Source organism: Artemia franciscana, chromosome 14, assembly GCF_032884065.1.
Source record: "Artemia franciscana chromosome 14, ASM3288406v1, whole genome shotgun sequence".
Classification (NCBI taxonomy): domain Eukaryota; kingdom Metazoa; phylum Arthropoda; class Branchiopoda; order Anostraca; family Artemiidae; genus Artemia; species Artemia franciscana.
Window position 1 is genome coordinate 25,501,422 of NC_088876.1, and position 14,711 is coordinate 25,516,132.

The 14,711-nt window shown below is 34.6% G+C and overlaps 1 protein-coding gene across 2 annotated transcripts in view; it reads right to left on the reverse strand.

Annotated features, from left to right (window-relative positions):
* Positions 1 to 705: 705 nt before the first annotated feature.
* LOC136035499 (glutamine synthetase-like) overlaps positions 706 to 14,711 on the reverse strand; it is a 66,077-nt gene continuing 52,071 nt past the window's right edge. For both annotated transcript variants that reach the window (XM_065717331.1, XM_065717330.1), the window contains 2 exons: positions 12,711 to 12,850; positions 706 to 1,427 (listed from right to left, as the gene is read on the reverse strand). In XM_065717331.1, coding sequence (XP_065573403.1) covers positions 1,279 to 1,427; positions 12,711 to 12,850 — 289 coding nt within the window. In that variant the 3' untranslated portion in view covers positions 706 to 1,278. The remainder of the gene's footprint in view (positions 1,428 to 12,710; positions 12,851 to 14,711) is intronic.

The window sequence follows — 14,711 nt, forward strand, 5'->3', positions numbered from 1 at the left end:
GCTTTTCCTCCTCAACGCCCCACTCTTTATGCTAAGGTTCTCTACTTTTTAAAAAGTAGAGTTAAGAGAAAGAGTCAAACTTTAGCGTAAAGAGCGAGACGTAGAGGAGGAAAAGCCCCTTTCATATACTGAGTAATTTCTGTTCGTTTTAAGTTTTAGTGTCGCTCCTTACTTTCATTAAAATAAACTTGTTTTTTTATATTTAATTTTCGTATATAGAGGGCGAACCCAGAAAAGGGACACTTTTAAAAATAATCTACTTTTAATTACATTTTGTTTAGACAAAATAGATATACTGGGGATATGTATTTTAGGATCTTCTTCAGTCCCCCTCCTTCAGTAAGGGTTAGATTGTAACCGAGTATCCAAAATACACTACTAAAGCCCTTTCGTCCCTCAACATTTGGCCAACATAAAATTTCCAACAATCTTGATTTCTTCCAGTATTTTGTAGATACACTCATAACAGGAGCTTATGAATCCCTTTTTGAGGGATGATGATCACTGATGTATGTGATCAAAATAACCATAAATTTTTGTATCGATTTTTCACGGTCTAATAAAAGGATATATTCCTATTTGACCTTTAATTTGTTCGTTATAGAAAGGCATTGAGTGTGATCTTCGAAAAAACACAGATGGTGCATTTTTCCAGTATCTCATTCGAGGGTTTCCCAGCTCTTCTCTAAAATTTCTATAAAGGTGTTTTCACAGCAAAACTTTATTATTAAAATTAATTAAAATTATATGTACCATTCGTTAATCAACTACAAATGATGATTTTTCATTAAAAAGGTTTTTTTCCAGGACGTGTTGTTAAAGCTTTTCTTGCTATGAGCCAGGGTCTTCTTTTTCTAGCTTACGACTTTTGCTACAGCCATTAAAGGTGGAGAAGATCAATAATACTTTGGGACAAGCAAAAAATAGGGGACAATTATTAAAATAGGGGAAAAACATTTTCAGCATAACTAATCAGGGCCGAGTTGAGAATTTCGGAGAAGGGGAGTTGGGGGGTCTACAAAAATGTTTTTTCAGGTGGGAGGGGTACAAAATAACTTTAAAAACGGGTTAAAAATTAGTTTTAAGTTTATTTTGCTATGTTTTTACGAGTCAAACAAGCCTTTAGGGAGGGGGGAGCTTAAACCACCTACCCCCCCACCCTGAACACGGCTGGTATCTAGTACACAAGTATATTATACAAAAACTGATAAAACGAACTTAATTAAAAACTCATTATATACGAGCATTAGCAATATTGGAGCTCGTTGTTCAGAAAACTCACTCATCCAAACATACAGTCCGCACTAAAACTTCTGTAACTTGATATGGGTCTGCATTAGAAGCAGGTCGTCTATCTTCTAAGTAACCTTTTCTATCTTCAGCCACACTGCGTGGAATTCTTATACTGCAGCCCCTGTCTGCAACTCCTGTAAAATAACTGGTGACAATATTCCTCAAAAATAAAAAGAAAGATAAGTTAAAATAGTAACGCTAAGGTTTGTGATACTTTTTCCCCATTATCATGAGGACTGTCATCCGCATTTAAAAATATAGTTTTGCCACATACTTTGAAGCTCTCCGATACCAAGATTGTCCTAGCTTATATTTTGGTTTCCTATAGCTTTTCCCGTAAATTTGTACGTTAATTTTTTTATAATTTTATTCTGGCTTGATTTTTAAGTCAATTGCTCAAGGAATATTCTCTGCTCACCTAGAGAGAGAAATTTTCAATGCTACAATATCACCCATTGATTCTCTGTTCACATTAAAACAAAGTGACATTGCCACTTCTATCAAATCTCTCCGTAACCGACATTGTATAAGCCTGATTTTTTTTTTTTTACGTAATTCTCCGTAAAGTTTAGTGTTTATTTTTCTTTCTTTTTTTCTCGTTCTGTTTCTAAGCTAGATTATCAAGGGTTGTTTTCAGCTTGCCCATAAAGAAAGAATCTCAATGCCACATCCCAGTCAGGACAGACTAAGTTTTATTGTTCTTAATTTTTATTCCTGAAACGAGGGTGTGCATGGATTGACACATCCTTCTACTTTTTCTGTATCCTAGAATATTATTTTGTTACCCGTTTCTCAGCCCTGTTTTCCATGCTACGATGTTAAAGGTACCAATGAGGAGTCTCAATTTTTCTTTTCTTTTCCCAAGGGGATGGTATGAAACCAGTCGTTGTAGAATGCTGGGAGATGGCTCATTTGAAAGCAAATTGTAACATTTAATGCCCTTTTTTAATGGTGACCTTCTTAGGGAAAACCTAGTAAACAACTAGCCTTAGCCCAAAGTAACCAAAATTTTAAAATACGTTTTATAAGAAATAACTTTCAAGCAGGGAAGAATTGGTATTTGAATCTTGTTTATGAATGGTCCTTATGATTTTGATTAATCTTGATGGTAAGAATTCAAAAATATACCAAGAACAGAAAAAAATGGTGCTGGATCGAAATAAAAAACTGCGCGAATGAAGCCAAAGACTTATATTCCTATGTGTTTCAAATAAATCATTTTTTACAAAAATTAAAAAAAAACAGTTGTTCAAGGAAACGTAAAAAGCCCAATTAAACTTGAGACGAGATTAAATGAAGCCGTACAATAGCTCAGAGTGACCAGAAATTACTATCAAATGAAGCCCAAGAAGAAGAAAAATTAAAATAAATAATCATATTCAAGGTAATGATGTTAATATAGATGCATAAAAAAAATTTAATGAGTAAAAATCGAATTGAATACTCCAGTCAAAGTGAAAACAAAAAAATATACTCAAACAGGAATTTGACTCCCACCCCCTTTCCTCTCTCCAAACTGTCAAATATTTAAAGCCTAGTCAAATTCGTTACTGAAAACTACATGTATTTTGAACAATGCTCTTTAATTTTTCAAAACGTATACGAAAAATAATCGCTACAAAATTTGAGATGGAGTTAAAAAAAATTGATATTAAGCAATAATGGAATTGATATTAATTCTAGGAAATCTCAGTAATTCAAGATTACGTCTAGCTCTAATTTTTATTTTCACTTTACTAGGCTAAAAATTTAATAAAATGTTCGTAAAAATAAATTTCAGCAAGATCAAGTGATGCAATAAACTTTAGAGCTTTTACTGTTGAGGGAGGGATAATCAAACTATGGTTTTGATATTAATTTCTAGTCACTTCAAGTTCGTATTACTATGGAACTTCATTTCTACTGAGCTTACCTTTAATATGGCTTTTACTGTTTTATTACAAACATTCTCTTCAGGAAAGTTGGTTTTTTAAGTTAAAAACAGCTTGTTCTTGATTGTCTAAATCAGGAGTGGCCTGCCCGCGACTCACATGCGGCCCGCTGTAAACATTTTTGCGGCCCGCGAGACTCATAACACTCCTATATTCTGCGCCCTCGTGATGCACACATATCTTGGAACATCACAAATTCGATGTTTCAAACTTAACAATGTTGTTTATCGATGTATATAGCCCAAGTATTATATTATTATATTGTATAGCCCAAGCATTATCGATGTATCATGTTATGCAAGTAGAGTTATAAAAACAGTGAATTACACTCGGTCATGTACTTGTGCAACGACAATTTAAGGATTTTCTGAAGGAATTAGATTCTGAATACGGTGACATTGCGTACTTTAGTCGAGTCAGATGGTTAGGTCATGGAAGATGTTTCTACCGATTCTATCAGTTACGAGAAGAAATTGATTTGTTTATGAATGACAAGCAAAGGTCTGTGCCAGAATTACGAAATGACGAGTGGTTATCGGACTCATGCTTCTTAGTGGATTAAATATAAAAAAAAAGTTGTTTTTTTAACTGAAAGTAAGGAGCGATAATAAAACATAAAACTAACAGAAATTATTCCGTATATGAAAGGGACTATCCCTTCCTTAACACCTCGCTCTTTACGATAAAGTGTTTTATTGTTTTAAAAAGTAGAGTTGAGAGGAAGAGTCAAACTATAATTTCTCAAAACATATCCCATCAAAATTTGAAGAGAGCTATTTAGTTCAGCATAGTTGAAAAGTCCAGTAATAATTTCTTATGGAATCTCAAACTCACCAGAAAACTCAGGGCAAAGGCTGTAAGTTAGACAAATCGTTCATTGGTTACATGTAGTATTTGTTGAGAAAGGCATGCATGCATGAACTTTACTTTCCAAAGAGGAAGGGCGTTCAGGTGAGCCTTTCAGAGACTGTTTAGAGGAGTGATGAACTAAATATAAACATAACATGCGTATATGTATTGTCAAAAGGTTGTAACTCGATAAGGACTGAGCATATTAATTTGGAAACTTCAAGAAATGTAAAGAAAGATGATTAAAAAGGCAATATCTGCAGTCAACTACTACCACACTTACTGTTGCCAACACTACTACTTTTACCACCACACTACTCCATTTAAAATTTTAGGGGAAGCTCGACCTAAATCAAAAGACATCATGTGCAATTACATTGTCTAAAGAGGGTATCTAAAGGACTGATTTGGGTTTTGAGTCGGAACTTTCAGAGAGTGCTTACAGAGGAAGATCATTTCAGCAAAGAGCAATATATAAACGCTACTACTAAGACTATTTTACTTTTATATTTACTACTATACTACTGCTACCTCAACTACTATTTCTATTCCAACTACTTGTAAGGCTAAGAGCATTGAGATGAAAATTTCAAGAGGTAAATAAACATACTGGCTATTAAAAGGACATATCAGTAACGTCATAGCAAGGGCTAGTGCTAATTTTATTAAGTTTAAACTTCCAGGACTTGATGAGATTGATGCTCAACTGACCAAAAGGTGATACGTTAATACTAGTACTGCAACTAGTATCACTGCTATTATTATTAATCAAACAGTTCGTGGTAACGAACCGTAGTAAGGAGCGACCGGGCTCAATAGTAACCGAAACTCTAAAAAATGGAATTTTGATACCATTAGTTGCATAAAAAAATCGCATTTTAATGCTGATTTTAAATATATAACTTTCATCAAGATTAGTCTTACCTATCAAAAGTTACGAGCCTGAGATAATTTGCCTCATTTTAGAAAATAGGGGAAAACACCCCCTAAAAGTCTTACAATCAATCTTAATGAAAATCACACCATCAGATTCAGCGTTTCAGAAAACCTTGTTGTAGAAGTTTCAAGCTCCTATCTAGAAAAATGTGGAATTCCGCATTTTTTGCCAGAAGACGAATCACGGATGCGTGTTTATTTGTTTTTTTGTTTGTTTTTTTTTCCCAGGGGTGATCGTATCCACCCAGTGGTCCTAGAATGTTGCGAGAGGGCTCATTCTAACGGAAATTGAAAGTTCTAGTGCCCTTTTTAAGTGACCAAAAAATTGGAGGGCACCTAGGTCCCTTCCTATGCTCATTTTCCCCCCTAAGTCACAAGATCAAAGTTCTGAGATAGCCATTTTATTCACAATAGTCGAAAAACTTCGACTTCATAGTCGAAAAAAATAATTTTGTCTTTGGGGACGAATTATCTCCGCCACAGTCCCCGTGGGAGGGGTTGCAAGTTGCAAACTTTGACCTGTGTTTACTCATAGTAATGGTTACTGGGAAGTGTACGGACTTTTTCAGGTTGTTTTTTTGGTTTGGGAGGGAGGGTTGAGGTGGGGGAGGGGGTTACGTGGGAAGATCTTTCCATGGAAAACTTCTCAATTGGGAAGAGACTTTCAATGAAGGGGGCGCAGGATTTTTTAGCATTATTTAAAAAAAACAATGAAAAAATAAATATGAAAAGTTGTTTTCTACTGGAAGTGAGGAGCAGCATTAACACATAAAACAAGCAGAAATTATTACGCATATGAGGGGTTTACCTCCTCGTAATACCTCGCTCTTTACGCTAAAGTATTTTTAGTAATTTCAACTATTTATTCTACGGCCTTTGTGATTCTAGGGTCATTCTTAAGGAATTGGGACAGAATTTAAGCTTTAGTGTAAAGAGCGTGGTATCGACGAGGGGTGGACACCCTCATATACGCAATAAAAACATACGAATATAGAAGTTCGTTACGTAAGTTAATTCGTTTAATTACGTATATTTTTTTTACTAATGAAAATATTCGTAAAAAATTAAAAGTTCTAGTTGCCTTTTTAAGTAATCAAAAATTGGAGGGCAACTAGGCTTCCTCCCTCGCTCCTTTTTTCTCAAAATCTTCCAATTAAAACTATGAGAAAGCCATTTAGCCAAAAAAAATTGATATGCAAAGTTCGTTTTAATTATTTATGTGCGGAGAGCCAAGATCAAAACATGCATTAATTAAAAACGTCCAGAATTAAATAAAAAACAAGTTTTTTTTAAATGAAAGTAAGGAGCGACATTAAAACTTAAAACGAACAGAAATTACTCCGTATATGAAAGGGGCTTTTCCTCCTCAACTCCCCGCTCTTTACGCTAAAGTTTTTTACTGTTTTAAGAAGTAGAGTTAAGAGTCATTAAAAAAAAACTTTGTATTTTATTTATAATACTGAAACATCTTAGGCCGAACTGGGTAGCCATAACAAAAAACAACAAAGAGAGAAAAAACTCAATGAAAAAAATGAGACAGTAAACGATGAAAAGATGAAAGTAGAGAGAAAAGATGAAAAACTAAGACGACGCGGATATTTCACCTGCATGTAAACGAGGCGTCTTCAGCACAGAATAAAAATGATAAAAAACTAAAATAAATTAAAAACAGATAAAAACTACCACCAATATTATTAAAATACAATATTCGCAACTGATCCACATAGGTCACAGAAGATAATAGAGTTACTTCGATGAGAACACCAAAGCAACTGAGTAAAAAAATATTAAAATGGAGATGAATAATTTTGTTATCAAAAGACACAATACCCAAATCAGTTCTTTAGATACCCTCTTTAGACAATGTACTTTCACATAACGTATTTGATTTATGTCTAGCTTCCCCCAAAATTGAAAATGGAATAGTGTGGTAGTAAAAGTGGTAGTGTTGGCAACAGTAAGTGTGGTAGTGGTTGCATGCAAACATTGCCTTTTTGATCATCTTTCTTTATATTTCTTGGAATTTCCAAATTAATATACTCAGTCATTATTGAGTTACAGCCTTTTGACAATCCATATACACATGTTATGTTTATGTCAAAATAATATTTTTTTTGCGAAATAATTCTATTGTTAGTTATTACTGAAGCAAGTCTTGCTGGCCTCGTACGTTATCTCGTCCCCTGGTGAAAGTGTAAAATCTTAATTCCCTTGTTAACTATTGGTTCATTTTTCAAAAGAATATTAAAAATTGGGTCAATATTTAAATTTCCTGTATCCCTGTTAAGTGTATGATTAGCAAGCACATGTTTTTTGTTTTTATAGTCTCCCTCGCCCACTGAGAAAGACGTCTATCATTAGAAATAGCCGAAGCCTCATCAAATTGTATAAAATGTTCAGGATGAAAGAAAATACGTTCTTCCAAAGAAGAAAAGGTATTTCAGGAGGCTTGCTTAGTTGTAGAGTTTTTTCTATTGAGTTGCAATGCTCAATAAATCTTTCAAGAAATTGTTGACGATTTTTACCAATATAAAATTTTCCACGTGGACAAGGAATCCTGTACACCCTACTAAATTACCTCAGGTTAAATCATTCCCGGAATTAAGAAAACTGCTAATTGGTCTCGCTGATTGGAAACATATATCAATTTTATATTTACGCAAACTGCACGCCTATTAGCAAAAAGCGTAATTACCTGACGACCCTTGGGGTAATTAAGGCTATTTGCTATTAATCATTATAAATTTTGAAAGTAGGTTAGATTCATAATAAAAGTCTCAAGTTCTGTCAAATGCCCCAAGCCCACCCCAGGATTTGGCCCAAATGGCGCCTCTGAATTGGATAACTATTACAAAATAAAATATCCTTCAAATACAATAATTCGGAATCCAGAAATTCCTGGGAACAAATTCTGAAAGCTCTAACGGCTAGTGAAACCACAACCTTTCGTTTCACCGAAACAGGGTAGCACGAACGGAAATTTAAATATCTATAATAGTGTGCAGGCTTTCTGTATATTGAGAACAGTAAATTGTAATCTGTTTTAATTATTAAGATATCAAGAAAAGGTAATTTTTTCATTTTCTACAAACTCCACTGTAAATTTACATTTTTTCAAAACTATTTAAATGTTTACAAAAAAGTTCTAAGGAATCTAAGCCGTGTTCTAATGCAAGCTACATCATCCAGGAATCAGCCCCTTGAAAAAAGGGGAGATCCTGAAACTGCGTATAGCAGAGGTTTCAAAAGAATCCATGAAAAGATTTGCCAACAAAGGACTAAGGGGTGTCCTCATGGGCAAACCAAATACCTGCTTGTAAATTTCTCTTAAAAACCAAAGTAAAAAGAATATTCATTAACCAGGATGACTAATTTCATAATGACCGCAATATCTAAGCTAGCCAAGGTCACATATTGTATCAAATCGAAGTGCTTTTGTAATTTATTCATTAATTATATCTTCGCACTTTTTAAATTACAATTTGAATATATGGAAACCACACCAAAATTGCAGAGAATTGAATACTCCTCCAATATAAAGTTTAACTTATTGGTGAGATCGGTCAAATTTTTTTAAATGCGAATTTTGTGTTCCTAGGAGAGATCGCAAGGCCACAGACGACCACTTTCCTAATTTTGAAACAGGTGACAGAAAAGTTGATACAATGGGAGTTGTTACGAATACAAAAGTTGATACTATTTCTAATGATAGAGGTTTTTCTCAGGGGGTGCGGGAGGCTATAGAAAAAAAAACATATGTTTGCTAATCTTTCAATAAACAGGGATACGGGAAATTTAAATATTGACCCAATTTATAATATTCTTTTGAAAAATGAACCAATAGCTCATAAGGGAATCAAGATTTTACCGATTCGCCATGGGACGAGATGACCTACCAGACCAACAAGAATTGCTTCAATAATAGCTAACAATAGGATTATTTCCCAACAAAATTATTAACTTAATTTCCTTTTTTTACTTTTTACCCGGTTGCTTTGGTGTTTTAATGGAAGTAACTTTGGTGCTCTAATGGAAATAACTCTAATAGCTTCTTGGCCTATGTGGATCAGTCGCGACAACTTTATTTTATTAATATTGGTGGTGGTTTTTAATTGTTTTTAGTTTATTTTAGATTTTTACCTTTGTTTCTTTGGTGCGGAAGACGCCTCGTTTACATACGGGCGAAATATCCGCGTCGTTTTAGTTTTTCATCTCTTTTCTCTACTGGCTGCAATCTCGTTTGTTGTTTTTCATTGAGTTTTTTCTCTCTTTGTTGCTTTTTGTTAATACTACTACTAGCAATACCCATACTATTACTGTGACTACTATTACAACAATGGCTTCGAGTATGAAGGTGAAATTTTTAAGGAATTTTTAGGGGGGCATGTGAACTGAACCATAACACAGCGTCTGTATGCAGGTTGTCCAAAGGGCGTAACAGTCATATTTTAAGAACAGTTTGGTATGTGAAGTTAAAACTAACATGGCTTGTATTGTGGAATGTCGAACTGCATCCTAATGCTTCTGCTTCTACTTATGCTACCACTATTTCTACTATTATTACTACTTCTACTATTACTGCTACCAATAAAGCTAATGTTACTACTATTAATTCTACGGTTACTACTACTACTGCTGCTGCATAAGCTAATGGTGTTAACGTGAGCAATTTGGGAAAGATTAAAACTCTCTGGGATTAAATTGAAATACATTATGCCCGTACATAATGTCAAAAGAACAAGTCATAAATACTTCCGGAATTATTGATGGTATTAAGTTGAAACTTTCAGCGTGCGTTGAAAAGGATGTTGAAGAAATTAAATGTGGAATGCCCATACTGCTACAAATGCTACTACAATTATTGCCACTACACAAGCTCTGACTATTAATGTGAGTCTTCAAGGAATATTTAGGCGGATATTGAACTAAATCAAAACGAACTATTAGCAAGTGTATTTTCGAAAAGCTGAAAAAGCAATAAATCAAAACAGCTTATGTTATTGAGTTAGACCTTTAAGGGTGAGTTTTGGTAGATTTTTAGCTAGCCAGAAAGCACTATGTCTATATTATTAATACCACTACTACCATTACTATAATTAATGACGCCAGGGACATTAAGGTGAAACTTTTAGCGAATGTTTCGAGGGATAAATTAATGAAAAAAATACATGAATGCAGGTTTTTGAAAGGACATATAAGCATTATCATAGGAAGTGCCACTCTATAATAGCTAGAAATATCATTGAAACTTTTAAGGGAGCTAATTTAACTGGAGAATGAAAATTCTAGTGCCCTTTTTAAGAGTCAAAAGAGATTAGAGTGCAAGAAGCACTCCTCCCAAGCCCAGTCGTTTTCCAAACACATCCAGTTAAAATTTTGAGACAGCCATTTTGTTCAGCATATTAGAACAGTCCAGTAACTAAGTCCCTATGAATATCAGGAATGTCAACCCCCCAGAGTTGTTTGATTGGCCTCTTCTGCTTTAAAACTAAATCAAAAGGCACTTCCGCGATACATCGAGAACAATTGGTGTTATTAAGTTGAAAATTTTGTGGCTACTGCCATTACTACTTCTGCTCTTACAATTTGAATAAATCAAAAGATTGTAAGTGTATCAGGGGCTGATCTAGAGCACAATCTTGGGGGAGGCCCAATGTGACAAGGGCACTAATTAGCAAAAGCTTGGAGGGCAATATGACAGAGGTGCCAATAAGTGACCAAATTGACAAATTTATTCTAAAAAAGAGTGAAAAAAAGAGCATAAACAAGGAATGAGGGCCCCAGAAAAAAAATTCGGGGGAAGGGGACTGGGGTCCCCCCGCCCCCCCTGGATCCACCACTGAAGTTATCCAGGTTGTCAAAGAGCATAGTAAGAATTTTCCGGGGGTGATATTAAGTTTAATTTTTCAGGTCAACTCGAGGTGTAAAATTACACATTTTATTTGGGTCAGGATTAAAAATCATTGAAATAGTTTCCCCGACTTTGCAAGCCAAAACATGAATTCATATAGAAGAAACCAAAAAGATATGAAGGATTTCTTTTTTTTCCGTGATAATGTCAGCAAAAAACGGACAGAAATTCTACAAAAACAGTTTTTCAAAAAAAGTAAAGAGCTCCATTGAATCAAAATAGATCCGAGATAAAGTCAAATAATCTTTCAAGCATAAGACTATCGCAAATTCGATTAAATAAATGAAACCCAAAACGAACAGAAATTACAATAAATAATCGAGTCAAACTTAAAACTAGCAAAAATTAACATGAATAGGGCTGACGACCCTCATGTCACCTCAAAACCAGAACATTTTATGTTCTACAAAAAAGAACAATTTGTACTTTACTGAAAAAAATATATATTAAAGTTTTTTTTTAGTTTAATAAATACAACAATGATAAGAACTTTATGGAACAAATATCAGTATATGTATATTAAACTGACATTCCATCGTCATTCATTTTTTTAAAGTGTGCAAATTATGTTCTGGTCTTGGGGTGGCACAAGGGTTGTCAGCACTACTTATGTTAATTTTTGTTCATTTTGGGTTTGACTCAATTATTCATTGCAACAATTAAAAGTTCAAATGGGTGTATATAATTTTTTTTAGAAAGTTAAAACAGATACAAAAGTCTAGATATTTCTATCAGATACACAGCGATCGTCAAATACTAAATTATTAAAATTGAAACTAACATATTTATATAAAACAAATAATTAACTTTTGGGCCATTCGCAAAATAATGAACTCGGGGATATTCACTAGATTTTTTTCGGAGCGAGTTCAGTGACAAAGTTCATTCAAAGCTCATTCAAAGTTCATTCAAAGCTCATTCAAAGTTCATTCTTGATGCAAATTTTCTTCTTCAATCTTGCCTAAATGTAAAATAAATTTCCAATGAAGGTGGCAAAGTATTCCGTGTATTCTTTTAATTGCAAACAGAAATGTTGAGTTTATAGTTGTATACTTGGTTAGTCTCATTTCCCCATATATGCGACGAATTTTTCGACGTAACACCATGTATTAGGTACACTTTTCTCAGAATACAAAAAAAAACATTTTATATGGTGTTATATTTATTATTATATTATTATAACGGTGCTTTTATTTGTTTATTATATTGATATTTTTTTATTATGACGGAGAATTGCATCTTCTTTTCGTGTACACCCATTCCCAAACAATGAAAAAATAGAAAATAAAACGAGTTTACACCAAAAATTCCTGATAAAGCAATTATTTTCATTTTCTTGAAAATAATTCAATTTTCTGTTTTAAAATTTTCAAAATCTTATTATTTAACAAGTTGGACATTTGCCGTGGAAAATTTGAGGAGGTTAGGAAGTGAAACCTATAATTAACGTCATATTGCAGGCTAAAAATTATCGATATCACGGCTGGTGAACGATTATTAAGAGGCTTATTAGTTAGTATTTTATTTTCTGAAGGTTACTCATGACGTTTTCTTTTACTTAGAGAAGATCCTGTTTCTTTGCTTCTTTTTGTCCAGCTTCGTCTCTGTCCTAAGGTCTGTACCATTAGTCAATGGAGCAAAGTATCATAATCCAAGTCTGCTCAATTTAATTGATCATCTTTTTTCAATTTCTCTTAATTGCGTTCTATCAAATACTAAAGGTTCTAGCTGATAGCAGTAAATTTCTGTTACCCTCATGATAGAAAGTCTACAATTCAATAGTTTCTTACCTGCTGAAAAATGATGAATGTCTGAACTTTCAAGTACACCCAAAAGCCGCCTTTCGTTGTCTTTTCCTTCACGAAGATCATATACTTTCATATGTCTTAGATGATGGCGTGATAGCTTTTCAATAGCTCTTTCAATTTCTCTGTAATAAAAGATGCTATACAATTTTTGATTAAAAATATTTAATAAGATTATAATTTTTTTTTATATTTAATATCAAATATCTTATAAGGGCAGCTATACCCTGGAACCCAATAGAATAGTAGCCTCTGAAATTCCTGCTACCCAACAAGCATCAAGGCCATAGTCAGGTTTTCAAACAGTTTATGGTAACGAGCTGTAAGTAAGGAGCAACCCGGCTCAATAGTAACCGAAACTCCAAAAAACAGAATTTTGATACCAATAGATATATCAAAAGTGTTGGCTTATTATGCCAACTTTAAATATGCAAGTTTCATTAAGTTTAGTATTACCGATTAAGGTCTACGAGCCAGAGAAAAACTGCCTGATTATCGAAAAAAGGGGGAAACACCCCTTAAAGTATTGTAATTTAAATGAAAATCACACCATCACATTCAGCGTATCAGGAAACTCTATTGTAGTGGTTTAAAGCTCCTATCTGCAAAAACGTGGAATTCTGTATTTTTTTCGCCTGAAGAAAGATCACGGATGCGTGTTTATTATTTTTTATGCAAAGGTCGGCCCAGTATCGGCCCAGTAGTCCTTAGAATATCGTGAGAGGTTTCATATGAACGGAAATTTAAATTTTTATTGTCATTTTTAAGTGACCGAAAAAACTGGAGGGTGACCTGGCCACCTCCCTCACCCCTTTTATCCCAAAGTTGTTCGATTAAAATTTTGATATAGCTCTTTTGCTCATTATTGTTGAAAGGTCCAATAACTCGACCTATGGATATAACATGAACATCTCCCCCCCCCCCTAATAGCCCAAGGGGAAAAGTCTTTAAGTAAAAACAATTACCCTCTTTTACCCATGGTATTTGTTATTGTGAAGTATGTATATATTTTTTCTACGTGGGAATTTTCTAGGGGGAGAGAAGGTTCACGGTTTAATCTTGTCAGAGAACGTTATACATTGGAGGAATTTGCCACAATTCCTATACAAAAATCTCAAAATTCTAATTCTCAATTCTCAACAATTCCTATACAAAATTTAAACGTCTTCTTGCACCACTTAAAAACGGTCAGAAATTAAATTAAAAAACAAGCTTCTTAAACTGAACATAAGCAGCAACATTAAAATAAATATATTTCTTTGTAAATACACACACACACACACACACACACACACACACACACACACACACACACACACACACACACACACACACACACACACACACACACACACACACACACACACACACACACACACACACACACACACACACACACACACACACACACACACACACACACACACACACACACACACACACACACACACACACACACACACACACACACACACACACACACACACACACACACACACACACACACACACACACACACACACACACACACACACACACACACACACACACACACACACACACACACACACACACACACACACACACACACACACACACACACACACACACACACACACACACACACACACACACACACACACACACACACACACACACACACACACACACACACACACACACACACACACACACACACACACACACACACACACACACACACACACACACACACACACACACACACACACACACACACACACACACACACACACACACACACACACACACACACACACACACACACACACACACACACACACACACACACACACACACACACACACACACACACACACACACACACACACACACACACACACACACACACACACACACACACACACACACACACACACACACACACACACACACACACACACACACACACACACACACACACACACACACACACACACACACACA